Source organism: Protomyctophum parallelum, assembly GCF_964188405.1.
Source record: "Protomyctophum parallelum genome assembly, chromosome: 6".
Taxonomy (NCBI): domain Eukaryota; kingdom Metazoa; phylum Chordata; class Actinopteri; order Myctophiformes; family Myctophidae; genus Protomyctophum; species Protomyctophum parallelum.
The window spans coordinates 31,681,442-31,708,050 of NC_139701.1; the positions used below are offsets into that span (position 1 = coordinate 31,681,442).

Consider the following 26,609-nt stretch of genomic DNA (forward strand, 5'->3'; position numbering starts at 1 on the left):
ACACTTACTAAATGTGTGAACTAGACCGGTGTCTACAGTCTACTTGGGGACCGCGCAAGTTGAGTTGAGTTCAAGTCCGTTGCTCTCCCCAGGTTGGCGGAGGGTGTGTAGAGACCAGGATCACATTAGATAATTGACACAGGGGTGGAAAATGGGTTCACCACAGTACTAGATCACCACAGTACTAATACGTTATAACAATATAGGTAACCAAGCGTACAGTGCGTACCCACCACTATATGACCAAACGACTAAATTTCAAGAAACAGGGATCGCTGAATCTGATGTCAACTAAACGGCTGAAACACGTTGATAACATACAGGTACATGAGACACAGGCAGACACATACAGACATGTTGTGCATGTAAACATAATGAAGTTCTGCACACAAGGTTCGACCAATCTGTGAAGCCGATGGATTGGGTTGGCCGCTTTACTGTGGTTGGTTGGTGCCTCTTTACTGTGCTAAAAAACTATTCAAACTCAGTGTGTGATATCATCGCTGGTAAATACCAGGGAGGAAGAAACCTCTCTCCCTATTACTAACCTCTGGCTGACAAATACACATACTCATGTTTCTGTCACTGTACACCTGCAAACAACACCGCCCCCCACTTTGTTTGACATATTGTTGCCATGTAGTAACTTGAACAAAGTCTCAGTCATTTCCTGAAGTAACAATGAGGGAAATTCACATAGCCTGTCATAGCAGCAACATTTTGGTGTTGCATTCATGGAATGGAATCTTTGGCCTGGGTCTGGTCTGTCTGTAAATGTAATAATAGTATCAGTGTGGCCTGCCTGGCTGGTGACTTTGCATAATCACATATAAATCTCATCACTGAGCACACAAGTGTCATCTGTCTGTTTGTTACAGCAGTGATTCTCAACATTTTTCATTTCAAGGACCACCACCATTTTAAAATGCATTAAGCCACAGACCAATATGTGGGATCTCTGGAACCAAACTACTCGTGTTTTACTGTTTACAAAAAAATCTGTCTCATGGGTCCATTGAGTTCCACTTCTACACTCTGGGAGTTACACACCTGTATTGGGTCCATTTGGTCCCAATCTATCATTTAGCTGGGGACCCCCCCTCCCTTACATAATATTGTGAAGACTACATGGCTTGTGTTTTGTATTTGTGTATATGTGTTTGTCTGTGGTGCCTGTGTACTTGTGTGTAGGGAAAAAATAATGGATGTGGTGATGGGTTCATTTCCCCGCAGGCACTCACTCTGACAACCACAGACATCTCTCCTAGAGAGACCACACCATGACGACATGTCCCTGTTGGAAACATGTCTGTTTTGGAAACATGGGATATAGTGTAGTATTTGTGTTTGTCCTATTATATTTGAGTTTATTTGTGTGTTATGAATGTGTTTGCATGTACTTACTTGGTAGAGCCGTGTATTTTCTAGTGCCTCCTTATGGGGACAGCTATTGTCATGTCAATTTGAGCTCTATCAGTGTTGAGAGTGGGACAACAGGCTGGAAGAGCAGGTCTCTCCAGTGAAACAGGGTTTTGTAGACACTAGTCACACTGCAGTACCTATCCACAGTATAAACACTCACTGTGTCCTTCACCATGCACTGATTGAGTCGACAATGTGTACTCAGTTAAGTATATCATGATATGAGAGAGAGAGAGAGAGAGAGAGAGAGAGAGAGAGAGAGAGAGAACAAATAAATAATATCTTTACCTTTTAAATCATAATAGAAGATGCTGAAAAGGAATGTGACTGGTTACAAGTTACCTGGCCAAGTGCAAATAAGTGTCAATGGTCTGGAGGTGGACTCAGGTTACATCGTATGATGTAAGTCAGACTTGACTATAACTACTCCTCTTGGAATGCATCTTGTTGAACTACATTTGCAGCCAATATATTATTACCTGCTCAGAGTTTATCCCTGTTTGACAACCTACAAACCCCAGATTGTAGACGTAATGCTCCTTCGTTTTGTCACGTCTCGTAGTCGTAATGCACGTGGACTGAATACCTTCTGTTTATCGACTTCTGTGGTTGTGTTGCATGCTATGTGTCACCCTGACTTTGTTGTGTACATGTGTGTATTTAAAGATATAGTACGGGTAGGATTTTCTTTCCTTAACCCATTCTGGGCGGGAACCCCTTTTGATGTTAGCTATTGAAAAATAGCAGATCTACAAGCTCATAGCGCGCCACCGAGTGGCACGCTACGAGCTTGTAGGTCTGCTATTTTTGACATAGAAACATTATTCAGAAAACTGTCAGGATGTAGAAGACACACATTTTTTTAATCTGATCTCAGGTCAAAATAAGTGATAAATGGCTCTGTATTGTCATAGTGATCATTGCTATAGAATGTTTGTTAAGCAATGGATCTTTCCCCGTCTCTCCAACTCTTCACTCTTTAGTAAACCGAAAATGCATTTTCAGGTCAGGATACTAATTTCATCCAATCAGTAGATAAAAGTCATACAGATGCAGTACAAACAAGTGAAACTGGAAGTGATGACACAAAGAAATGAGCAGTCAAAATTGGAACTGGAACACTATAAAATTTAAGCTGATAAATGGGTAGGGCCTATACTATCTCCCGATTGGGTGAAATTGGCAACCCACCTGAAAATGTGTTAATTATAGAGCTTTAACATCGCAATGTACTTTTAATATTTAAATATAACAATCTGACAAGTTGCTTGTAAAAATCTCCCAGATGAGAGCACCAGCTAAATGCCTAAAATTCATGTCATGACTCATGACTGAAGTGCATGGCATGGTTGACATTTGTCCTTCCCTTCACACAGATTCCTTTTCTTTCAACCGCTTTTTGTCCAAACAGCATGTCTATGCTGCTTTTGATTGGCCGTGGGCATAGTTAAGGTTAGGTACTGTTGGTATGGTTAAGTTTAGTCATGGGTTTAATTAAATGAGTTCAGTTAAATATAGACACGGTTGGTAAGGATGGGTGGGCGTCGTTCACCATGAAACTGTCACTCGTAGTATGGATGACGTGGGCAGAGATTTGGTCAGAAGAGAGCAAAAATACCCCACAGTACACCATCTGTTGCCCAGTCTGACTCTGACAACCATACAGCATTGCTCATACCACTTCCTGGCTCCCTCCAGCCTGTGTTTGCATACCCATTTTACATTGAAAGGGAAAATAATAAACAAATACAGGCTGGCAGGCGCTTTGCATAAAGAGAGCCTCCACAATTACGCCTGGTGTTTCCAGAAGGCAACAGGGCATTAAGAACATCAAAGATTAAATTAGGCCCGGGACTAATTGCGATTAATTTAGATTAATTAACTACAGAAAAATTAATCGCGATTAACTACAGATAAATTAATCGCACCTTTTTTTTCACCGCAGAACGTTTCTCACTGGGCGCTTTTCTATAGTACTGAAAACTGGAAATAATAAAAAGTCACCCCATTTTGTATTGCCTAGAACTGGAGGTCTGACAAAAAACAGTAACAATATGAAGTACAGCTTTGTGATGTCACTGAGATGTACTTGTTACTGTTACTAATTTTTTTTCAGACCTCCAGTTCTAGGCAACACAGAATGGGGTGACATTTTATTATTATTTCCACAACAGGTATATTAATGACAGTAAAATGTTGAAAATGAGTGGTATCCTGTAGTCACTATTCGTTGATTCACTGGGATACCAAAAAACATTAAAAAAAAAAGGTTTCTCGCTGTTCTCGGGTTGAATATTGATATGCGATTAAAATGCGATTAATCTAGATTAATTAATCGCAAAGCCTCTGATTAATTAGATTAATTTTTTTAATCGAGTCCCAGCTCTAGATTAAATGTGAACTAAATTGAACTCTAAAGAGCTTGCTTTGTGGAAGTTCTCCCACCCAGCGGCCATCCTACTATTGCTCTGAAGCTTCATCATTCAAATGCTGCACAACAGAGCTGAACGGGCATATTGTAACCCAATCCTTGCATATCTGAAACAGCTGCCTGCTAAGACATGCTTCCTACGGCCTCTGTTACATTTTGACAGCACACAAACACACAATCAACATCTTTATAAAGATCTAAATCTCCTCTTCTGCGTTTTTAGTTGAATGTTTGTTGAATGTTTATAGAAAGTCCTTCCATTAAAAACTGTTCAGTATAAGACAATTCTTATATCTACAAGACAAAATGGTGGTCAAGTTGCTTTTTAAGATCATTGAGGAAGTTCTCTAACAGACACGTTCAGCTCCATTCGAACACAAAGGCAACATGAGCAGGCTGCAGAAATGACCTCATTCCAGAACCTCATTCATTGGCAGTCATATGAGAAGACACTGACTGTATTCCAGCTCTCTGGAGAAATGGGTGTTGCCTTGCCTTATTGAAAAGGTCTTTGGGGATAGTGAGTGTTTATGAGGTAGTCATTTCAGATAATCAGTGGTCTCTCTTTCCCTGCAGACATCAGACATCAGAGAGATAGAGAGAAACCAAGATCATGAATGAACTGGGATCCCAGTGCAGTGTTACTGTTTAGGAGACGGCAGGATATCCTGTGCGTGTGCGTGTGTGCGTGTGTGTGTGTGTGTGTGTGTGTGTGTGTGTGTGTGTGTGTGTGTGTGTGTGTGTCTGTGTGTGTGCGCTTGTGCGTGACTTAGTTCACATTTTGTATGCGAGTGTAAAATTCACACATACCAGAGTGGAGGTCCTGATGGAATGTGCGGTATGAGTCAATTCCAGATTTTTGGTCCCGATGTTGATCCTGATGTTGGAGGTGTCCTAAATCACTGATTTCCAATGTTTTGACTGTGTCAAATCAATTGTAATCAACAGCAAAAAAAAGATTTGATTACATTTTTTATTTGAGAACATTAAAAAAAGTTTATCATTTGGGTGTGAGCCCGAGACTATGTATTCATCAAAATGATCCAATAATTACCAAACCGATATATGGGTCAGGTTCCAGTTCTGAGCAATGTTTTGATTAGGTGATCAGCGGGAGAATGGCCTTGTTAGTGCCGACAGGGACAGGATGCGGAACTGCTCTTTAAAGACGGTATTGTTTAGCAGCCCAGAGACAAGGAAAAAACAAGGAGACCCCCTGGGGAGCCGCCTCGCTGTAGTTCCACCACAGCTGCTTCACAGTTTCCCCCTGTCCGTCTCCCTGTTCCTTCCATAGCTACATTTCTTATTGTCTCCACTAGGCCGAAGGCATGGGGAGACTATGTTTTGCCCCCTGTCCGTCCGTCTGTCTGCGACCAGACCCCGGCACCATTGGCCCGGTCGCTGCCAAACTGTGCACACACACTCCCTCACCCTGGATGCCAGAGCAGAACCTCTGCCCCTCATTTTTCAGATCAACCTGTCATAGTGCCACCATGAAAGCGGAATTTGCAAAACACCACTCCTGCAGATTTGGTCCAAAAATCACGCAAATCAGTACACAGCATCTCTATCGTGATCAACACGGATCTGTCCCATTTTCCATATTCTATCCTGATTGGCTAAGATTGGCTCCCAAAGTTTTCAGCATTGTCCATTTTGAACAAAATAACAGGAACGCAGCTTGCGATTTACGTGAAATGTAAACCACCAGGAGGCCACAATAACCTCCCTGACCTGGCAGAGACCTGTGCTCCGAGGAGAACCTTTTCTAGTTCTCTGTTTTTCTTTGTCTCTTTATCTCCTTCACCCTTTTTTGTGACAGTGACCACCACATTACCATAAAACAGTCCTAGACATTCTACACATACACAAATCCTTTATTCAATAACCATTCAATAACACCAATTAAGCTGTCCTTCATTTTAAAATACGGTAGTCCAGCTCAACTCCAGACTCTGAGGCTGCTGTGTTTCCTGCAGGTAGAGTAAAGCGAGACAAGGTCCTCACCTCCCTCGTTTAACTGTGATGTGAGTGTTTCCATAGTGATCTATCTATCTACAGCACAGTAGCTATTTAACAACGTATGCTGTTGACATTCAGCGAGATAGCACACAGCCGTAAACCCATCCCCACCCCACCCCACCACCAGACAATGAGCCACAGTCACACACATCAGCGCTAAGCTTGTTGTCAATTAATGTGTTATTGCGTGTAAACTCCCACAGGCAGGGGGTAGACTATTATGCATTTCAATGTTGGGAAAGCACACATTTGAATCGGATAGTTTTTTCCCCCTGTGGTGATAATGAGTTCTGAGTGCACTGTAGCTGAGTTATACAAACAGAAAAATGTGACTCTGAATGAGAATCTGGTACCATTGACAAAATAAAAGCCCCTGCCTAGTGTATCCCTGTGGTCTGCACTTGCTCTGCTTCTCCTGGGTAATCTGATCCTCTGTGTTAAGGACTCTATAATATAATCATCCCACAATACAGCCAGCCATCATGGGCAGACGGTCTGCAGAGAGGTTGTACGTATGCAGAGAGCTGAGCACAAAGCAAGCCAGAGAGTGCTTATGAAATGGATCTGTTTGATGCCACATCTTGCTGGTGGCCTTGGGAGACTTGCATGGCTGCACGAAGAGACGCAAAGTCTGATTGTTCGCCACGTGCGCTGGCATTCGCTCACGCAAAGCAGGAAGACACTAATGAGTGGTAACGACTGCCTTATGTAGTGTTAGTGATCATATTACAGTATTGCGCTGGGATCACCTGGAGTAGTGAAATGTGACGTCATTTTGTGTTCGATCAGGTCTGAGAAAGGTAATACTTACAGGGCCGAAATGGAAAATGACTGTAAAAGATGGGCTCAGGTCTCGTTTCCAGTCAAATTGTGCCATTTCATCCAGGAAAAGGCAGAGTAACTGTGTAGTCATTAGGAAAATTAGTGATATATGCACATCCAAAACTTGTGACAAGTTGTTGGATACACAGTGTGGAGAAATCAAGCTGAGAAAAATACCCCATTCCTTTATATCATATATCAGCCAGCTATGGTCTTTTTCAGGGAAACAGAGCATGACATGTAATTGTTACCCTTAACATCTAGATACCATGAGCTTTTGAAGCTCTCTCTTGGCTTCATGTTATAAACTGGTTTATGTTTGTAACAAGGAGCTTTATAGGAGACCTCCCAAGGTCAAAGGTATGAAAGTTAGATGTATGGATATTTAATAAACATAATATAGTATAGAATTATGCAGTGCATGCGTAAAGGTCTTTACAAACAAACGATAGGAAAATCTGTCCGTGAAGATGAACATGCATCAAACTATTAATATAGTAGTTAATGCCTCATACACATGTAGGTGTATGTTCAACTAGATTAGGCAGGGGGCCACACCTGTAGAATGATTGTGTGTGGGGGGCCACACAGCGTGCACGCGGAACATTTATCGGTTCTCAAAATGCATATTGTGCTCAAACAAAGATTTATAAAACTCCCTGACAAAAATTATCGCAGAGACAGTTTATTCATTTTTGGACCACAATGCTTATATGAGACAATTTAACTTCTATGACAGTGCTGACATAATGAAGTGACATTAGACACTACCATTCCGGTAGTGTCTCAGCCCTGCGGTCGCTCGTCGCCTATATTAAGGCGTCTTACTGGTGTGTGTATATATATAATACATTTGTGCACAGTAATGAGCAGGATAATATGTCTATAGACTTACAGGTATATGCTACCTTAGATGTAGACGTATTTGACAGTGCATAAACATAATTGCCTTGACATTAACTAGCGTCAACGAGCACCAGCTGGACACAGACACACACACACACACACACACACACACACACACACATACACACCCGCCCTCTGCAGTGCTCTGAATATAATGGAATATGATTAAGGATTGCTGTTATTATGGTAATCTCACACTTCAAAAACACACCATACCTGTAACTTTCATTAGCCCTTTCTTTTTCATTTTTTTCTCTTTTACAAATAGAAACATCAGAGGACAACAAGCAGACTAAAAGCCAATGTATGCTTGAAGTGAACGTTACTACATTCTGAGATTTGAGCATTCATACTGTTTTGCATCTCACGCCAGAAAATGTAAACAAGGAAGTGAATGGGTTAATTGCACTGCACCACACGGACAAAATTATAGAGGAAGGTAGCGTTGTAGCTACTGGCTCCACTGCGCTCCACTGAGTGCACCTTACTTGGAAGCGATCTGGCTTGTTATTTGTTTTCGTCTGCACTATTCAACGTAATTGCTGTCAGTGCTGATATATTTCCTTCTCTCTCTCTCTCTCTCTCTCTCTCTCTCTCTCTCTCTCTCTCTCTCTCTCTCTCTCTCTTCAGGCCAAGTGGAGGCTGAGCTCAAAGCGTTCTGTCCATACTACAAGAAACAGTTTTCTATAGCCTACTTCTCTCAGGTGGAAGATGAACTTGAACAACACAAAGACAAGATCACTCAACTGCTCAAACAAAGGGTAGGTTAGGGACACACTGTGTGTGTGTGTGTGTGTGTGTGTGTGTGTGTGTGTGTGTGTGTGTGTGTGTGTGTGTGTGTGTGTGTGTGTGTGTGTGTGTGTGTGTGTGTGTGTGTGTGTGTGTGTGTGTGTGTGTGTGTGTGTGTGTGTGTGTGTGTGTGTGTCGCCTGCTGTGGTCCAGTGGTCCAGGCGCATGCCGCATATACTGTAGGCTCTGGCCTGACAGCACGTTGCGTGTTCGAGTCCCATTCATGACGGCCTTTGCTGCATGTCTCTGCCCTTCTCTCCCTCCCTCTTTCCTGTCTATCTTCACTAGTAACTATCAATAAAGCCAAAAACAAATATTTAAAACTGTGTGTGTGTGTGTGTGTGTGTGTGTGTGTGTGTGTGTGTGTGTGTGTGTGTGTGTCTACCAGTTGGGTGCTGAGGAGGGGGAGGTGCTGTATGAAGAGGGGGTCCAGTACTTTGACGACACCAGGAAGTGGAGGGAGAAGTATGTGGTGGTGAGAGCCAACTACTGCCTGGAGTGTCATGACAGCTTGGAGGTGAGTGTGAAGCAACAATGAGGGGACTTTGTATAGACCAGTGGTCAACTTCGTTATATAGGTTTATACTTGCAAATATATGCAATGTACAAGCTCATTCACTTTGCGTTGTGTCGCATGTGATGTGATGTGATGCAATGTGATGCGATGCAACGCTTTGAAAGCTTGTAGATCTCCTATTTTCAGCTGATGCGACACAATGCAGCTTGTTGTGAGTTTATAAATCTTCTATTTTGGAGAGCTACACCGTCCTAGTGGAGAATAATACATTAAGCATTTTATTGTTCTTGAAAGTTGAAACACAGACAAACAATTTAAAGGAATAATCGTGAAAACAAAAATGTATTACAGAAAGTAATAAATAGCAAGTTAGAAATAATCTAAATATATGTGATAGAAATGTAAATTGTTGTGGAAGTGACCAGATATAAACGTTTTATTCATATTATATAGGCCTAGTCCTCTGCTGTTGAGCACTGGAGCCCTTCTGCTCAAAACTGGGCAGAAGCTCATTGAACTTCGCTTTGTAAAAGTGTAAAAACAAAACAGGTGCCTGTGGGAGAAGAGCTTCTCTCATCTGCTGGTGGGAAGCTTTTAAAGGGGTTTAAACCAAGATTCCCCAAATTGAACTGATATCTCTCCAGCTCTGCCCACCGTATACCTGCCTAGGCCCTAGAAGAGAAACAGAGCAAAACACTCAAGCCCTGGCAGACAGAGGCTTCACAGTGGGATTTATGTTGTTGTTAATTGCCTCTTTGTGCTGCCTTTTTCTACTCTTCTTCCTGTCCAGAGTTTCATGAAAGGGGTTCCTCCACACCACAAGCTTCTGCCTACAGGGGGAACTGTTCTGACTACAGAGGAGAAGTACATGGCCATGGTGGATAAGTGTTTCCCAGATGAAACCAACAGTGAGTGTAAAAGAAAACACAAGAAACCATTGTACGCTATTGTACCCTTGGGCCGGGCCTAGCACAAAAGGTTTTTGCCCTTTTTTTTCTTGTAGTCTGTCTCCACTTTTGTCTCCACATAAGCCGACCTAGTACCTACTCACACTCAAGAAGTCAATGACTATGATGAAGATCAATCATGTTACATACAGTTTTTACTTTTAATTATATATATATATATATATATATATATATATATTTAATTAAAAAGTACTGAAGATTCTGTGCACACATCACAGTTTTACAGGTAAAAAAAAGTGGGTGGTAGGTGGGGGGTGGGGGGGGGGGGGGAGAACGAGACAGGATAAGAAAGGTACAGGTAAAGGGTTTTCTTCTGTCTTAGATATTACAAGCTTTTGCCACAAACGGTACAACCAAAGGTCTCTTAGCTTTTTCCACAGACAACTAACACATGCACACACAAGCAAGCACACACGCACGCACGCACGCAAGCAAGCACGCACACACACACACACACACACACACACACACACACACACACACACACACACACACACACACACACGTACACACACATTGACACGTGCACATTGCACATGTGGATGCGTGATGTACATTCATATAGAATGCCAAACATTTGCAGTGATACACACAGGAATGCAGATAGTGCACTTATTCAGGCCATCAGCCACACCCGCGGGTGAGTCAAGCAAATTATCGTTAAGATTTTGATTTCCCACCTTGCGTTGGGCACGTCATTTGAGTTGATCTACAAAATGTAGATTGGATATTTTCTCTATTTTTGACCATAGCTATAACCATAACTCTAACAGATGCATGGCATGCCTGCAGCCTAACCTTATTCAATCAATGGACTGGACACATAGTCCCCTCTATAGAGCGTCGCAGTCCCGCCCCCTCGAGAGACCCGGAAAATAAATCCCTGTTCATTTTCCTCATAGACTTTTCGGAAAGTATTTATTTAAAGACATTTAAATAAATAAAAAATTGGGCCAAACAAAGAATTAGAAAGTAGAAAAAGACGGCAGGTTACAACACCAAAATATTGTGTTTGTTGTCATGATTTGTCACGACAAGAGTTGGCTTTGTACGACGCTTAAAAGGTCTTTAAATAATTATGTTTCAAAATGTCTATGGGAAAAATGCATTGGGAACTATTTCCTGGGCCTGGCGTCATCATGAAAGGGGGCGGGACTGCGACGCTCTATTCCCTGTGGTGTTGAACTGAAATGTTCATTACTTTAAAGTGATCTGAGAATTCAAAGCATGAGAGAGTTAGTCCTCTGCTGATTGATTGTCTTGTTTTATGTATGACAAACTGTAGTCTTATATCCTTTATTAACGTCATCCATTACACCTGTATATTTATTAATATAATCCATTCAGTAACAGGTGAGCCATTACTGAGCTGTAATGGCTTTGCGCTCATGCCTCAAAGGCACAGGCAGAAAGAAGCCGCTATTGTAAGACTTGGGTTTGAATTCTTAACTACATGAATTATTTACATGGATCACAATGATGTAAATGACAGCTTGTAATGGCCAGCACATGTCCTCTTATATATGAAAATGAGCAGCTATTATGTTGCTGTTCATTAATGAAACCATTTCTTCTAAATGTCTAGCCCACACATGTGAATAGCCAGCAGCTAGCAATTACTTAGCCCTATCGTAAATGACAAATGCCTGCTATTATCTGAGTCAGGTGGCTGACGTTTTCCACATGGTAAATGAAGGGAAAGCTCAGGGTTCGGACTCTGGCAGACGTAACTTCTTAAGAGTGAAGTGGCCACTATGTGAATATAGGTAAATGTCTCTAAGAGACTGTTATCGTCCATTAATGGTCAGGTTGATTACTTTGAGTTTGCTTACCACTCAAATAGCAGTGTTGAGGATGCTATCTTGACTATGTGATTCAATTACATCTCAAGTCACCACACACATTAGCTAACATCGTTTTTATTTAACACCATTCAACCACACCTGATGACCAGTAAGCTCCTAAACTCAGTTGCAAGGCTCATTTAATGGCCTCAATTCTGACAAACCTACTCTGGGAACGTCTACAACGAATAGACTAAAACCAATGGTAAGGGACTGGTCGTTATTTATGCACCAGGGGGGGGGGGTGGTGCAGATGTGATTTTGTTTTTAAATTTTGTCTTGACCCCCCCTCAGCCTCCAAATACTTTTTCGGGACCCCCCCCCTCAGGGACTGGAAGAATATATATGACCCCCCACCCGTAGCCTATATAGTACGAGTACATGACTTTTGTTTTGAAGGGGGGGCACAAAAAATTGGCTTGGCCTTGGCTCAAACATTCTTTGTTAACCATCCAAACAACATTTGTATTGTGGGGTTTAGGAAAATAGTACTCACAATAGTAAGGTATACAAGGTATATTTCCCAATACCTGGTACACGCACGCACGCACACATCACACATGACATGGATGCATATACATGCACGCACACGCACACACACACACACACACACACACACACACACACACACACACACACACACACACACACACACACACACACACACACACACACACACACACACACACACTTAGGCTACTGATTTAGCAAGCATCCCTATGGAAGGATTGCTTTGTTCTTTTTCTGGGAAAGTCCCACTGTTGATGCTAAAGAAGACCATTGGCTCACTTGTTCAGACTTGCCCACAGGGACAGAGATGGAAGCTGAACAGATGCTTGCTCTATGTAGATTAGTCATGCTCTCTTCTTCTGTCTACCACTCAGAACAACCCTCATACCAATTTCCTTAAATCGTCCATGTTCCTACCTAAGCTGCTTTATGCTAGAATAGATCAATCACGACTGTGGGAGTTTGGTTTTTCAGATCCTCACTGTGGGACAAGCTCTGAGCTCCCTCTCCTCTTAGATAAGGATGTACGGTTCACTAAAACATCAAAGCAGCACACAGTCAAATCATCAGTGCTCGTTTAACCCCATACAGCCAAATTTGTATACTCTCACAAGAGTTAAATGAACACTGAGGATTTTACTGTGTATGTTCCAGCTCATGCAAAAAAAAATCTAACCTTTAGAGAGATGAGGCAACATGAACTCTTCTTACATAAAAAAAGAATGGTGCTCTGTACTCTCCAAAGACCAAAGCTGGATGGTTTTCTATGTGTGCTTTGCTAGTAATCTGTGTGTATTAACTGGAGTGGAGACACTATAGGGAGTCACGAGCTAAATTCTAAGCATTGTTTGCCATGTAAATTGCCTTTACAGTGTAATATATATTATATTTAATAATATAGGCTATCATATAAATAATATAATAATCAGATGTTTCACCACCAAGCTTTCATCAGTGTTTTGTTCCAAAATGTTGAATTAAATCATTTTGTAGTGTCACGGCAATTAGCCGTCTCATGGTGTATGCAACCAGTGCATTCTGTGTGTAAAACACAGGGCTGGCTAATAGTATTTAACATAAAACACGATTTAGATTTTAAGTATGTTTGTTATGAGCACTGTTAGAACTCAGTATTACTCAATATTTTAGATTGATGATACACTGATATGTTGGAGCGACTTGCACAGCTAAAAAAAAAGGTATATAAAGAGATACAAGCTGTATGATATTTGCCATTTATTTGACAATCAATGTCGGTTGCTCCCTCCTAAATGTAAAGAGTGTCTCAACCAGTGCTATAATAGCACATTGGGTTGTGTCTTACAGATGTGAAGGAGGAGTTTGCGCCTCCACTGTCTGGTATGCCAGGACAGTTCCCCGTCTACCTGCGTCTGCCCTACCGTAGGGACTCCTACTTCTGCTTCCGGCAGGAGGCTAAGCAAGCCGGCTTCATCTCCATGTTGTCAGACTGCGTTCGCCACCAGAACCAAGGTACAGTCATTCTGAGAGGAACATCCCTCTTCTCAACATAAAGTCAGCTTAGAACTGATAAACATATTCTGTTTTTAGGCCAATGGCAAGATCGTTGTTTCTAAAGATACCAATGTTGGTTGATGTGTCCATTCATCCATCTATGGGTGGGCAACATTTTTAGCGCACTTTGTCTTTTCCAAGGCCAGAGAGATACCGGTACTATCACCAGCCAGGTTGACAGGGAAAATAACCACCACTTTCAAGTCTTATTATATAAATGGTAAATGGTGCATTTATATAGGTTCAGTGTCTTGCTCAAGGACACTTCGACACTAACTCTGGGGGAGCCCGGGTTTGAACTGGCAACCTTGCGGTTACCATCCAGCCACTACCCCTGAGCCCCACTGCTAATCAGAATAATCTAACAATACTACCGGTAACTAGAAATTTAACTATTTAATATTTAATAATAAAGTCTGATCTGTAGAGAAAGGTGTTATAAAAAAAAAGAATGGATCTTTAATTTTTTTTTGTGGCTTTCGCCTTTATTTTATATTTTTTATGGAGGGACAGACAGTAGGCTGACAGGAAATGGGGAGAGAGATGGGGGGGAAGACATGCCGTAAAGGCCGTCGGGATCGGGAGTCGAACCCGCGGCACACTGCCAGACTGGATTACCAGCCAAGGTGCCTGGACCACTGAGCCACAGCACAGGCCAAGAATGGATCTTTGATTGGGTTTTTCCAATTATCCTTTGATCTATGCTATGTCGATGACATGTCACACATGCTATGTAGCAGATCTACAAGCCAACAACCCCCAAATGTGTTACTTTTTTCCATGTGGTTTAGAAAATGAAATGTTACTGTAGTACTCTTATTATTATCCAAACATTTCGGACCGAACCTGAAACATGCTTGATGCCTACAAATGTGTCTCACTGCAGCCATCACCATGGCAACAGATTCACCACACCAGCTCATGACATTTGCCTTTATTTAACTGCACTGCTCTGAGACACTGACAGACGTGTCATGAATCATAACTTGTGGTTATACGATCAATGATTTGTCACAGAGCTAAATTAAACTGAAACCAAGCATGGAGGAGTTTATAAATAATGAGACGAACTAATTATCTTGTTGAAAGAATAATAAAAAATATGAAAATCTCTTTTAAGTCTTATTAATTAAGTGTGTGTGGGAGGGCTTTGTGCTGGGGTATGAAAAACGAATGATTGGGTGGGGGCACTGTTGTGAGTTGGAGGATGTAATTTTAGGTCTTCCATCTATCTGACAATGACAACAATTATGTAACACACCTGGTCAGCTACAGTACAGTAGTATTTTGTACAGTAGGCACAGTGGGAATGTCTCAGTTCAGAGCTACAGTAGATTCCTTCCACTGTACTGTATGTATCATTGTATAAAGATATTAACATTAAGTAAATTTGCACGCGCTGAAATACATGTCTCTCTCCGGTGGTATTCAACAAGGGAACTTATTATTGTTGTAACATTGTGTTGCATGGAAAACAACAGAGACATATACAATACAATAACAAATATATTTCTATAATAAAAGTTCATAAATAAAGAGTTGTGTGGTATAATTACTGATAGAATCAAATGTTACAGGTAATGTAATCATTTTGTGCAGGTTCCATCCTTGAATGTGGCACTTAGTTAGCTTAGCTGGAGAGAGTCACACTCCTTTTCAAACGAGAGCTCTTTCATGTTTCAAGGTCTCTTCTTAGAACAGAGAGAAACAATGTATTATTTAAGGCATGTGACAGACATGACATTGAAAGAATGCTTGAACTATGAGTTCATCCTACCCAGTTTCATCAATGGGAAGCCATTGCTGTACATATACTGTAGGCGTGAGGGCCGCAGCGGCCCAAACCTCTAGTCATTAGAATTTAGACCGGGATAACATCCTCGGCTGGCTTCTGTCAGAGCCAAGCCGTCTGTAATCGGGCTGAAACCTTGCCCAAATATGGAGTCGTATGTTATAGGTCATACCTGTTATGACTGGCGTCATAATCCCATCTCTCATATCCTCCCTCTGATTCTGTCAGACTTCCTAAAGAAGAAGACATGTGAGGTGCAGGCCTTCCTAAAGGCCATCCAATTCTACAGGCAGGACAAGGGCAAATACGAGGCCTGGGACATGTTGATCGGCAGCGACGTCAGGGTATGTTTCCATCTCTCTGTTTTTATTTTTGTCTCTCTTTCCACCTCCACGTCCACCCTGCTTTGGTTTCATTTTGCATTGTCAGACTGTGTCTGTAAAATGGATAAAGCCTTGATCGTGGAATCACCTCCAAAAACATCCCCAAATCAACAAACAGATGTTCAGTTGGCCAGGCCAAAACCCTTTGTACGGAGGCCAAAGTTTCAATTTTTAAACCATGTGGCCATGGAGCGCGCTTCGTTATAGTGCCTGATAGGCTAATATGAGTCTGTCTGTGGAGGGTTTTGCGTGAGTGAAAAAAGGTTTCTATATCAAAGACATGGCTCATGTATTACACTGTAGGCTCTGTGTTATGTTTGCCTAGTGACCTTGCATGTCCAAAACTGTTTTCAGAAAGGGTTTGTTCCAATAGATCCAATGTAGTTATTATTTAGTCACAGGCTCTTGACCAAAGCATAGCGAAAATAACTTTCATGAAAAAACAAAAAATAAATACAATAGATTAAATATGGAGATACAAAGTATCTGCCCGACAGCGACGATTAGTGAGAAAAGACAGGAGAAGGGGGGATGGTGCTGTACCCCACAATCCTCCTCTATATTTTCCCTTTAAAGGTGATGTATGAATCTGAGCCGTTAATATGTAATGGTATAATTAGTCTATTGTTGAGCTGTGTGTGCTCACATGGGGTTTATTATGAATGGGCAGGGTTGACAGGAAGGTCAACTAGCTAAAGGAAACCACTGTTAATTCTGACAGGAGGCTGCCATTGTCCCATCTCACCTACTGTATAGTACATACTCTGCATGCACACACATTATGTACACAGTACACATGCACTGGCACTCGCATGCAAACACTTGTTCATGTGTACCATTGCATACTGTATATGTATACCAGTGATGCATATGAATTGGAGACACACACATATGCACACACAATATTGCTCTCTCTCTCTCTCTCACACACACATGCACGCATGCATGCATGCACGTGCGCACACGCACACACACACACACACACACACACACACGACTTGCTGTTCCACCTCAATGTGCCTTTTAGGCATGTAGATGTGTGAGTACATATCGCACACACATGTCAGAGGTAAAAACTCAATGGAATGAAAGTAATGTTGGCACAGCAGACAGGAGTTTCACTGTGTGGTTTCACTATGTTATTTATAACCACGCTTGCAGTGTCACAAACCTATGAGATCATATCTGAGGCTACTGCTACAATTTACAATTTATGCATTTAATCCAGAGCGATTTACAACACACTGTAGTATATTAGATACATATGAATAGTCATCAATCAAGGATCTTAAGTAGGCTAAGAACCTAACATCTGTCTAACAGTAACAAAACGTCTGGGTTTCCGAGGCTAGTCTAACAGTAGTCTGAAAAGATGACTATGGTGGAAGATTGGGAGTTTGGGAGGCTGCAGTTGTGATTGCAATGGAGAGTTCATTCCATAGTTTTGGAGCCAGAAGGTAGAAGAGTCAGGGGCGTGTGGTGGAGTGTTGTCTAGGCTTTTTTACTGAAGGTTCCGCCAGCCTCCCTGTGTTAGCTGATCCGAGCGGGAGGGGGGGGGGGGGAAGGGGGGGTGCGGCGGTGCCATGCCTTTGGTTGCTTTGTAGGCCAACGTCTAACACTAATCTTGTGTGTGTGTGTGTGTGTGTGTGTGTGTGTGTGTGTGTGTGTGTGTTTTAAGGTGATGGCCAACCTAGTGATGGAGCAGCTGCTTCCATACCTGCAGAAGGACCTTCTACCTCGCCTCAAAGCTAAGAAGACAGAGAAGAAGAGAGTGTGGTTTGTTGTGAGTTTAAAGTTGATTATTATTAATATGTACTGTTTCAGGTCCATACATTTACTTAGAAGCCCCTCCTATGCTCAGCTTTCCGGGTTTGTGTAAACACAAACATTGAAGACAAAAGTGAAGACGGAAAAGTGATGATGCAAATGTTATTGGCCGGCGTGATTGTGCCATTGATTGAGAATTGCATAACAATTGTGCCATGGGGGACACCGCCACATATGTGGCTGGTTTATGCTTATGGTTATTGTACTTTATATGTACAGAGGACCACAATGGAAGTTATTGCGTGATGCTACTTCACTTGACTTGTCTGGAAGTGCAATTGGGCTCCACTCTTTTTATGTGATATATTGCCAAATTAAATTCAATCTATCAATGATCAATTCAATCCCTATTGTGCGCATGTCATATTAGGCGAACATTTGTCCAAAGAAAACGCTTTGTGGTCATCTTTGTTGTCCTCATATTATGTAATATGAGCCAGTGTGCTGACAGTCTACTGTGCATGGCCTCGTGTTATCATGTTACTTCGTCTGTATTGCCATAACACATGTGACCCACAAACAAAAGGTACACATCCAACCACCCCATCTACCCAATCTAGTGCATAAACACGCACGCACGCACAAACACACACACATTGATATATCATATAATCAATCATAATAAAAGAGTAGAAGGGATAAATACTCTTGTCTCATTCAGAGCATACAATTAAGTAAATTATTGAATTGATCCCTGCCTTCCGTCAGACGGTGGAGGCAGTGTACATCCTGGTGCAGGAGTGTCTGTTGGAGAGACTGTCGGTGCTGAAGGAGGAGTGTCGTACCTCCACCCGCCAACAGGAGGTGCTGATCCACTCTGACATGGACCAAATCCTCAGCTCAAGAATCACTCTGGAGAACAAGCTCAGAGGTAATGTCAATACCGTTCCTTTTCCCTTGACAAAGAATTTGGTGTGGTTTGGTTTCCCTTTAAAGGAAAATCATGACTTTCAATCTTACCACTATGTATTTGTTGTTGAGCCAACATGTCATTATAGCCGTAAAACTGAGCCGAAGTTGGAAAGTTTACCTCAGTGAGTGAGTCATGTCACTCGGGTACAATCCGTGAACGTGAAAACTGAAACACTTGCTTCCAATTTTTTTTGCTGCTACCTTTGATGGTCGTGAGAGTGTCCTGACTGTTGTGTTGCTGTGTTTAGGGCAAAAGTTGTGATCTTGACTGCAGAAATATCTAATCAGGTTCATGTAATGGTAGTCATATAACATATGCACTGTAACCTAGTGCCAGGCTTGCTCGCAGAATGCATAATTTTCTCTGTCAATGGGTTGTATCATAATCAGAAATATTAATGTACCTGTATATATTGTGGTTATAGTTGTTTCTACAGATTATGATTATGAACAATAACCTGAAATTCACAAAAAACAATGCAAGTATTACCTTTAAGCTACGAATGATCTACTGTCTTCTTATATGTGTATACATGTCTTCTAGTACTTAATGTAAAATAGTCTACAGATCAGTTTACTGCACCAATACTTATGGTAACACTGCACCAAATTACTGTTTTCGCCATCAAGATTCATTGTCCAAACTTGTCCCAACTTTACAATTATATGCATCTGGTCGACTCATTCTCTCTCAGGTTTAGGTTGTAGTCAGTGGATCTGATTACTTTGTGGACTTAAATTGTTGGTGCTTCTCTATTATTACTCCTAGCCTGTGTCTCTGCGATGAAGGCGATTTTGTCAACAGTTTTTTTAGGGCTCTTTACTAATGAAGGTGATGTTGCCCATCTGCTTTGATTCAGCCAAATGCCTCTCAGTCTCATTGCTGTCGAGTGTCAGGACTGGCTACATTCCACCGTGATGCATGTGAATGAGACTGCCTCTGGTGGTGCACAGCAGCTTAGAGGCCGTTTAGACGAGAAGATTCAGTGAGCATTGTACAGGCAATGAATCCATCACGTTGTATTTGTCAGAATGTCATAAATGCCACATACGTGTCACTGTTATATGGCAGAACAAAATCATGTTAAGACTCTAAGATGTATTAGACCTAGAACTTTAGAAGAGGCCATATGCTAATTTGATGACACCAAGGAACAAAGTGAAAGCCCAGACAGGTTATAACATTATTGAAAATAGGATATTTACCCATAAAACTGTCCGCAACCTCACAGTATGTCAATATGCTGTAGTGATAAAATTGCAGTTAGGAGACTTATGTTCGCACACAACAGCAGTCAGTGAGAAAACAAACACAATGCAACACTTAGGCTTCGTCAGTGTTTCCACAGTACGCATTTGAGTCACTGTGTGTGTGTGTGTGTGTGTGTGTGTGTGTGTGTGAGAGACAGAGAGAGCCTTAACTATGTTTTGGGCATGTCTTTTATTCTGTGTGTGTTACGTACAGTCAGTGTCTGTGATATAATTTGTTTGGGTCTGGCAGAGATGCCTGGACCAGACCCAGGCTGTTTACTAGGGTGTGGGCTTTTTGTGATTCTGTATTTGTGTTTTTGTGGTTCATCATTGGATTGAGTTGGAAATTGGAGTTGCGTCCTTTTATGTCCTTTGGAGTGGAACAGAGATGACTTTACAATAATGAACAATGGTGCTGTGAAAGAGTAAACAGAGAATAAAGCATGCACAAGCCAGGTGCAGGGCAGAAACAAATACTGTAAAAGAAAACAGAGTCTGCACAGGTGCATACGTGCGTATGACCACCACCGAAGGTGATATTTCAAACCCAAAGTGGCTAAGGCAGAGTCACTGCGGCTCAAAGCGTTCTAGAAAAACATTTGGAGCTGGATCCAGTGTGCTATGAAAGAGTAATCATGCTCAGTACTCAAAAAATTAAGATTGAAGTTGCAAATTTGCAATCCATACGTTTCATGAGCTGGCAAATGCTTGTAAATATCTAAGACCCAGACAGAAGAAAACCCTTTACCTGTACATTTTATGTTTAAAGCGCTCAAACGTTTTCCCCCCCCCCTTTATCTCCTTACCTCCCCCCTTTTTTTTTCTTGGAAAAAATTACGATGGGAACTACGCACAAAAATGAAAAAGTGTGATGTGACAATAATGCTGATTCTAAAGTAGGTGTGCGAACCGACACCATGCTAATCTCTCAATATATGTGACGGAAGACCACCTCCAAACACTGCAGATGTGATAGTTATATTGTATAAATAAATATAGGCTACTCCAACATACAGATTGGTTACTTGTGGAATAATCATGTTTTATTCATTCAAATGAGCTTTGATTGCAGGTTTAAACTAGAAGTAGTTACCGTGATCCTAGATATATTCATTGGCATTGTATAATTGCAATTTGCAGCATAATTGTGGGCTGGCTCCAGCAAGGACACACTAGTTTACTCTGTGAAATTATATAAATGCCCCCTGGCTAATGCCCCCCTCCCCTCCTGTAGCTAGTGTATCAGAGCCAGCAGAGAGGTTCTGTGCTGATAGCATCCAGCCCTACCTCGCCTCTGTCCTGGACGAGCTGATGGAGCCAATCAGCTCAGGGTTCGGGGAGGCGCGGCATCTGAGTGACCGCATGATGGACCAACTGTGCAAGGACTTTGAGGAAGTGGGCGGCGTTACAGATAACCTAAAGAAGGTATGTTTGTTCTTTACATCCTCGTTTTCCTTTCTCCACTCACCAGAGACACCGCTCATGCTTTCCTTCCTTCCTCTCTGATCTCCCTCTCCTCCCTTGTTGCTCTCATTCGCTCGCCCTATTCTTTGAGACACAATTATGGAACCTACACGTTGTTGCTGTGAACATATTATTTTGGAGGGTTTTAAACAAAGAATCACATGATGTTCTATGATCTATTCGCTCATACTATGACATGATGTATGTATGTGTAGTCCCTCTCCTCTCTCTAGATACTTTGAGTCATTTCATACACTACAGGTCAAATGGGACTTGAGGAGCATAGCTTCTATTAAAGCTGTGATCTCCTGCTCTTACTCTCTCTCTCTCTCTCTCTCTCTCTCTCTCTCTACCTCTGCAGTCCTTGGTCAAGATGGCGAGGCCTGACCTGTTGAGGTGCTACCAGAAGATCAGTTCTCTACAGAAGAAACTCCATCACCTGCAGGAGCGTTTTGGGTACTCAAACATCACCAGTTTGATCCACTGTGCACAGCTAGACCTACAGCAGGTACAGACCCCCCCACCAACGCACGCACACACACACACACACACACACACACATTCCACTCCATTCTCTTTCTGTCTCACCCAATAATGGCCCAGTGACATTTTCCACACATCATTACCCATCCGTTAGCTTTGCACAATTTTCACACAACTACACTAATGTGTCTGTTTCTCTCAGCTACAGTGACCATGTGGGCTGTGGAAGTGTCTGATTCAATTATTCCACTAACCACTTTATAATACAAGTGACTTTATATTCCCAGCATGTTCCCTACCATTATATTCAGTGAGTAGCTTATTGTCGCAACACTATGACTGGGGCTGTTGTTGATGTCATTTGAACACATTTGTATAGCCCCTTTAAAGTGTGTGTGTGTGTGTGTGTGTGCGTGTGTGTGTGTGTGTGTGATACTAACCATGATACAGACATGGTCAAAATCATGTCCGTATCATTAAGGTCAGTGACATCGTCAAACATTCAAGTTCGTTCAGTTCATGTTACATCACATCTTCACTTGTGAAACTGAGCTGCTCGTGATGCAAGGCTTTGTCTTGATTTATGTATTGATTTATGTATTTCGAATCTGATAACTATTTTGAGTAATTAAAATTATGTTTTGTTGTAATTAGGATAGGCACTTAATAAGCTTCCAGCTTCAGCCTATTCCCTTTGATCACCTTTATGTAACAGTTTCCTTACAGTATGTTGATGTATATTTGTACTTAACTGGACATTTAAATCCTGTCTTTGCGTTTGGTTTAGCTGATGACGAACGCAGCCTACACGTTTGAGCAGCTGATGACCAAGGCTATCCAGGACAACCCAGACAACGCAGGCTCTGCCATAGAGAAGGCCAAACACAGGGTGCTCAAGGTCAGACCTGTATTCCATCACACACTGTTGTACTGAAGAGAAACAATGCATCTGGAAATAACAAAATGTTAACTGCTGCTGTTTCAACTCTGTGCCCTGTAGCAATATGACTATGACAGCAGTACAGTGAGGAAGAGGATCGTTCAGGACGCTCTAGTTTCTATCACCCTGCCCCACATCAAGAAGAACCTTGCTCCCACCTGCAAGACTGTGAGTCACAATACACACATTGTACACACATACCGGAAAACACGCACACACGCACGCACGCACACACAGACACACACACACACACACACACACACACACACACACACACACACACACACACACACACACACACACACACACACACACACACACAACATTAACAGTAACACAAACAAGAAAACCTCCACTAGACACATCTATCTGTTTTTCTCTGGATAGGCTCTTGAGGGTCTTGAGCAGTTCATCTATGCTGACCATTCCAACTTTGTCCATATGGAGAACATTTATGAGGGCATCCTATTGCAGACCCTCGACAAGGAAATCACCAAAGGTACAACAATACAAACTATAACGAAAACAATATTCCATAATAAGTTAACAATAAGTGCCAAAACACTGTGGGTCACAGATAGAACTAAATCTCTTCCGCTTTCCATTTTCTTGTCTTTCAGTGGTGATGGAGGCAGCCAGCCTGAAGAAACACAACCTGTTGACAGACAGCAGAGACCTCCTTAGCCAGTCCAGCCGCTCAAGCCTTTCCTCGCCGTCTGCGTCCACCCCAGGTAGCCCAGTCAGGGGCCTGGCATGCCCCTCGCCAAGCTCCCTTAGACCCCAGCCATCCTCTCCTCTGGTGAGTAATGGCCTGTCTCCACATGAGAGTGGAGAGATAGCAGTCGAGGAACAGCACTTGCCAGGTCAGGCCGAGACGGATGCAGCGCCGGCTGTGGTGCCCCTCGTCGCTGAAGCAGGGAAGTCTGAAGAAGCAGAGGTCTCTCAAAGTGCCAGTGTCAGCTCCCCTGAGCAGCAACCAGCATCTGTTGAGAATGCAGCAGAGGTCAGCACGGTCCATGTTGCCTCAGTGCAAGAGGACATCCCTGCTTCGCCTGAAGCAGTGCCCTTAGCAGATGCTTTGAAGGAAGAGGAAACTGTAGCCGTTGAACCTGAGAAAGAAGATGCAGGTGTTGAACCAGCGAAAGTAGAGGCAGATGTTGCACCTGAGAAAGAAGATGCAGGTGTTGAACCAGCGAAAGTAGAGGCAGATGTTGCACCTGAGAAAGAAGATGCCGGTGTTGAACCAGTGAAAGTAGAGGCAGATGTTGCACCTGAGAAAGAAGATGCAGGTGTTGAACCAGTGAAAGTAGAGGCAGATGTTGCACCTGAGAACGAAGATGCAGGTGTTGAACCAGTGCAACCAGAGACAGCTGTTGCACCTGAGAACGAAGACGCCGGTGTTGAACCAGTGAAACCAGAGGCAGCTGTTGAACCTGAGAAAACGGAGGCATGTGTTGAACCTGAGAAAGTAGAGGCCAGTGTTGTTGAACCTGAGAAAGTAGAGGAAAGCATTGAACCTGAGAATGCAGTGTCAGCTTTTGAACCTGAGAAAACTGAGGCAACTGTTGAACCAGAAACTCACAGCAGCAGCGCCCCAACCCCAGTAGTAAGGTCGCAAACTCCCAGTGCTGTAGAAAGTGTGGCGGAAAAGGCAGACGGACAAAATCCTGAAGCGCCACAGAGTGGTGCCTCTGTCTCAAGCCTTGATCCTGTTCCATCCTCTGCCCCAGAGCCTGCAGGTGAACCAGTGGCTGTAGTCAAATTAGCAGAAGGCATGGACTCCCTAACAGTAACTGTTACTGAGGGAGATGCTGAAAGTGTACAAGATCCAGTAATTGATGCAGAGGCTCCCTCTAGTGGTGGAGAACCTGTAAGTGTGTCCAGTAATGGCAGCCTTGATCCAAAGGCAGACGATGCTGACCCGGGGACCGCCTCATCTTCTCTGAATGTGTCGATGGGAGTCGAATCCCCACAGTCAGTAGTAGAGTCCATGGAGGGAGACAAAGCACAGAGCAGCGAAGATGAAGGGTCAACGACCTCCGACCTCTTGGATGGGGAGGTCAATGCCAGCGACTCGCCCGTGAGCTCAGACGAGCATCCTGCTGATGCCTCGGAAGAAGCATCTGTAACCCCTAGCAACGACCCTTCTGCTACAGAACTGACAGAGGTCACGGCGGATGCTAATCACAATGTAGCGTCATCCACTAGCATGAGCTCGGAACCCTCAGTTGCAGCATCGGCTGCCCCTGCATCAGCAGCCCCCACTGAGCCTGGAGAAGCAGACTCTGGGCCACTGGACTCTATCAGGGCAATCCGCGACCTGGTGGAGGAAGTGATTGAGGTGGACGAACTAGTGCAACGTTACCCTAGTGGAATTCCTATGGACAAATGATGCACTGTGGCGCAGTTATGTTAAATAGAGGGACTAACTACAATGACACATGGGCCAAGGAGTAGCCAAGTGGGACAAAACCAAATCCATCCATCCATTCATGAATAGCAGTGAGGTGTAATGGACAGTAGACAGACATTACAAAAAATGTTTAGATGTACTGTAAGTGTTGACAAATTAGCTTCCTAATTGAGCTGTAATAAACTAGACAAATAGGACAAATAGAAGAAATTGGCTGCTGTGTTACTAATGCTTCGATAACACTTAAATGTATACAGTACCTTATGCATGAAATGGATGTAAATAACTAATACAAATCATTTATACAAATCATCTCTGTGGCATTTAAGTAGGCCAGGGCATGACTAACGAGAGATGGGTTTCTCAAAACCATCTTTAGCACCAAGATAAGTTGTCTTTGGGGCAGACTGTCTTGATAAGATAAGTTGTCTTTGGGGCAGACTGTCTTGCACCAGACCAAAGATTCGCAACGACATGAAACCGATTTGAACCCGATTTATATTATGGTAGTAGATCTGCTATTTTCAGCATGCGACACGTTGCAGAGAAAAATCGTAGCGGTCTGAATTACTCATTATAGTAAGACCAAGATTGGTGCTGTGTATTTTTTCGATGTGTGTTTTGTGTACAAATCGTATCTACATAATTGTTATAGTGTGACTTTCAATATTGTACTCTGGGTTTAAAAAAAAGACGGATAAAATAGTAAATGACATGTTACACAGAAAGGACAGGTCTGTCTATGGTTCCTTTTGTAATTGTATGCAAATCCCTGCACCATTTGAGGTGTTTGTCAGTACACACTCACTGCCAAATACATGTTACTACTAGATGTTTAGTCAATGGGTTTTTACATTAGATTTTATTTCTGATTTTATGTGACAATGTTGTGACCAACTGAAGGATTCTAACTTTTTATACCACGATCATCTCAAAAAACACAAGTAGCAAGTTGTCGATCAAGTGCCTGTGAGCTTGTGTCACATGGAGATTTAATTGCCTTAACCTTGTTTCCTACAGTAGATGAAGGATGGCAGACCTTTTTTATGGTTACAGTTGCCATAGAGACTATGGTAATGGTCTGTGTAATGTATACTTATTATATGTGCTGGTATTTCAGCATCACCAAGTGCCTCTGCTCATCTTTACACACACAACACACTGAAGTACAGACACGCTACATGCATGCTGATGTGAGTAATAAGGTGGGGAGGAAAGCTGTAGCCTGTGGCTAGCCATTTTCCTCAAATGAAAAGTGTTTGTAAATGGAAATGATTATAAAATGGGAGTTCATAAAATTCCTGCACACTACTGTTACTGTAAGTAAGGCTATTAATAAATACTATTGTTTGACAATAAAATAAATATTCATTCACAGTA

At 42.4% G+C, this 26,609-nt stretch overlaps 1 protein-coding gene across 1 annotated transcript in view; it reads left to right on the forward strand.

Annotated features, from left to right (window-relative positions):
- Positions 1 to 26,609, forward strand: part of niban1a (niban apoptosis regulator 1a) — a 31,616-nt gene extending 5,007 nt beyond the window's left edge. The window contains exons 2-14 of the mRNA XM_083766415.1: positions 8,234 to 8,364; positions 8,781 to 8,909; positions 9,700 to 9,817; positions 13,558 to 13,722; positions 15,785 to 15,900; positions 17,618 to 17,722; positions 18,475 to 18,637; positions 21,164 to 21,354; positions 21,755 to 21,901; positions 22,664 to 22,774; positions 22,877 to 22,984; positions 23,204 to 23,315; positions 23,437 to 26,609. Of these exons, the coding sequence (XP_083622541.1) occupies positions 8,234 to 8,364; positions 8,781 to 8,909; positions 9,700 to 9,817; positions 13,558 to 13,722; positions 15,785 to 15,900; positions 17,618 to 17,722; positions 18,475 to 18,637; positions 21,164 to 21,354; positions 21,755 to 21,901; positions 22,664 to 22,774; positions 22,877 to 22,984; positions 23,204 to 23,315; positions 23,437 to 25,208 (3,368 nt within the window). The 3' untranslated portion in view covers positions 25,209 to 26,609. The remainder of the gene's footprint in view (positions 1 to 8,233; positions 8,365 to 8,780; positions 8,910 to 9,699; positions 9,818 to 13,557; positions 13,723 to 15,784; positions 15,901 to 17,617; positions 17,723 to 18,474; positions 18,638 to 21,163; positions 21,355 to 21,754; positions 21,902 to 22,663; positions 22,775 to 22,876; positions 22,985 to 23,203; positions 23,316 to 23,436) is intronic.